Source organism: Propithecus coquereli, unplaced genomic scaffold, assembly GCF_000956105.1.
Source record: "Propithecus coquereli isolate 6110/MARCELLA unplaced genomic scaffold, Pcoq_1.0 Scaffold161, whole genome shotgun sequence".
Taxonomy (NCBI): domain Eukaryota; kingdom Metazoa; phylum Chordata; class Mammalia; order Primates; family Indriidae; genus Propithecus; species Propithecus coquereli.
Window position 1 is genome coordinate 1,977,335 of NW_012140636.1, and position 2,675 is coordinate 1,980,009.

At 39.8% G+C, this 2,675-nt stretch overlaps 1 protein-coding gene across 1 annotated transcript in view; it reads left to right on the forward strand.

Moving 5' to 3' along the window:
- The window catches only part of MTTP (microsomal triglyceride transfer protein), a 91,722-nt gene that overhangs the window by 49,039 nt on the left and 40,008 nt on the right, over positions 1-2,675 (forward strand). Inside the window, exons 7-8 of the mRNA XM_012641076.1 lie at positions 240-390; positions 2,507-2,659. Of these exons, the coding sequence (XP_012496530.1) occupies positions 240-390; positions 2,507-2,659 (304 nt within the window). The remainder of the gene's footprint in view (positions 1-239; positions 391-2,506; positions 2,660-2,675) is intronic.

Here is a 2,675-nt window from a genome sequence, read left to right on the forward strand (position 1 = left end):
ATGTGTTGATCAGTTAATACCAATTTGATGGTGAGTACATGTGGTGCTTGTCTTTCCATTCTTGGGATACCTCACTTAGTAGAATGCGTTCCAGCGGATTAATAAAATGTGGTATATGTATACCATGGAGTACTATTCAGCTTTAAGAAACAATGGTGATCTAGCACCTCTTGTATATTCCTGGATAGAGCAATTAGTATTTTGTTCACTCAAAAGAATGCTCATCATGTGTGACGCAGGCAGAAATTGGAGCTGAAGACGACCGAAGCAGGCCCAAGGCTGATGTCTGGCAAGCAGGCTGCGGCCGTGATCAAAGCTGTTGATTCGAAGTACAAGGCCCTTCCCATCGTGGGACAGGTCTTCCAGAGCGAGTGCGAAAGGTGCCCTTCTGTGAGTATGAGCAAATGCGGGAACAGTCATGACTTAAAACTCTGTTTTCCTTTGGTCTCCAAGGAAAGCACCAGCTTATTCCATGAAGAAAGTTTCTAAAGAACTACCAGCCACCATGGAGCTAGGATGACAATAGTCTTACAATAGGCAGCTGAAATGATGCCTAACACAATAATTAACAGATAATTACCATCCACTCATGTCAAATAAAAAATGTTATGACTGAAGGGCAGCCTTTCAAAAGTTGCACCTAAAATTCAGGAGGGCCGAAGGGCCTGAATTTTCAACCCTTCAACCGAAGAGTTGAAGCTAGGGAGAAGCATGTAGTGTCAAGAACACGGACAAAGGCTGAATCCTGAAGGTTCTGTCACTTACTACTGATCTGTCCACACAGGAGATACTTTACTGACCTCAGTGTTCTGAGTATTGCTGTGAGGACTAAAGAGCTTTCTGACTAAATTAGAAAGCACTTCTTTCCCATACTCTAACTTCTTCTTACAATTACGGCCAGAAATGAGACAGCCCTATCCTTAGGGCAAAGTGTAGATTATCTTGTAACATTTTTAATCCAACAAAGAGAAATTTTCTTTATTTCATGAATCGGTTGCGATGTATTTAAGTCACAGAAGTGACTTTAGGGTCCAGCGTTTCTGAATATTTAACCTCTTGTCAGGAGAGCAAAGCCCTGGCTTCGTGCGCTGTGTGTACCTCCCAGAGGATGCGCTTCCCTTGGATGTGACTGGCATTTAGAAAAGTGAAATCACAAGGAAGTAACACCATAAACTTCTTACAGTGCAAGATAGTAATTCCTTATTCGTTTCTAAAATTGAATTAGGGGAAAAACAAAGCATTTGAAACACAAAATCATATTCAAACGTTTGTTTCTTCTTTTATTTGTTCTTCTTCCATATGTGATTTAATGCCCCAATGTAATTTTCTAATGTTATACGAGATGGAAATTATTTAGGAAAGCGACAAATGAAAGTACTCTTTTCTTAGTTTCTCCCACCACCCCCATAGTTATTAAACATTATGAACCATCTAAGACTTTCAAAAATTATTTCTTGATTATTGTAGGAAGGGTTTATGTCATTAAGAATTTGCTTTGCCAGATTCAGTATAATGTCACTATTGCAGCTCTTTAAAGCAAAAAAAATTTGAATTCACATTGATATGCTCTTGGTCTTCAGAAATGACCCAGTAAATCTTTAGCTAAGTACAGCTTGAATTTTGCTTGGGAATAGTCTCTTAAGATTAGATAGCTAAAAGGGATTTGAAAAAGAGAAAAACAAGTGTCTATTGCTTATTAGAAGTAATGAATAATTTAAAAACTGGTAGCATGCTGATTACTGCAGAGTTAGAAAGGTGAGTATCACTGATAGAATTTAATACATTCTGTAAAACTAGGGTGAAAATAGTAAACCGCGAAAAATAAGTTCTTTAGTTTGCTTCAAAGCCAAGAGAAGCCATTAATCAGAACTATTTACTATTTTTAAAACCACAGTAGAATAACTTTGTGAAAATTACCTTTATCCAAATACTACTCTACTGAATATAGATAGAAGCAACGGATAATTCAGATAGAACTCAGCAATAAGAAAACACTGAATGTCATACAAGCAATACAATAAAGAATAGAAAGCTCAAACTGTTACAAAAATTGATCTTCAGTAAGGTACAGGTTCGTTAGAAATCTGATGTAATTCTTTAGCAGTTCTGATTATTTTTCCCTCCAAAATGTCCTGCTGTTAGTTACCATTCTGCACAATTTCACTATGGTCGTCAAAGCCTGGCCTCAGATATGATTCCCTTGGTGTAGCCCTGGGATGACCTTTCTGCCTAGAAACCAGTTAATTATTGCCCAGGGCTCTTCAAGCTAAACATGAATAGGCAAAAGCGGTCCTCCTACAGAGGGGCAGTCCCCAGGGTTAGCAGGCCTCTGGAAGTTCCAGCGGTGCAATACGGGCGGGGAGCCATCAGGTATATTGAGGTAAGATGCAAAAAGGTTCTTTTGCTTCAGACACAAGGAACATTTTGTTTCTGGGGAGAACACCTTTCGTAAATGCGGATGTTCAGAATTATGAACGGGCCGTGAGCCTGCAGCTCTGTTTTGCAGCTCCCGGAGCACTGGCAGATCGTCAGGAAGCACCTGCAGCCTGCCAACCTCTCCAAGGCCGAGGCCGTCAGAAACTTCCTGGTCTTCGTTCAGCATCTCAGAACTGCAAAGAAAGAAGAGATCCTTCAAATCCTAAAGACAGAAAACAAGGAAGTACTGTAAGTTCCCC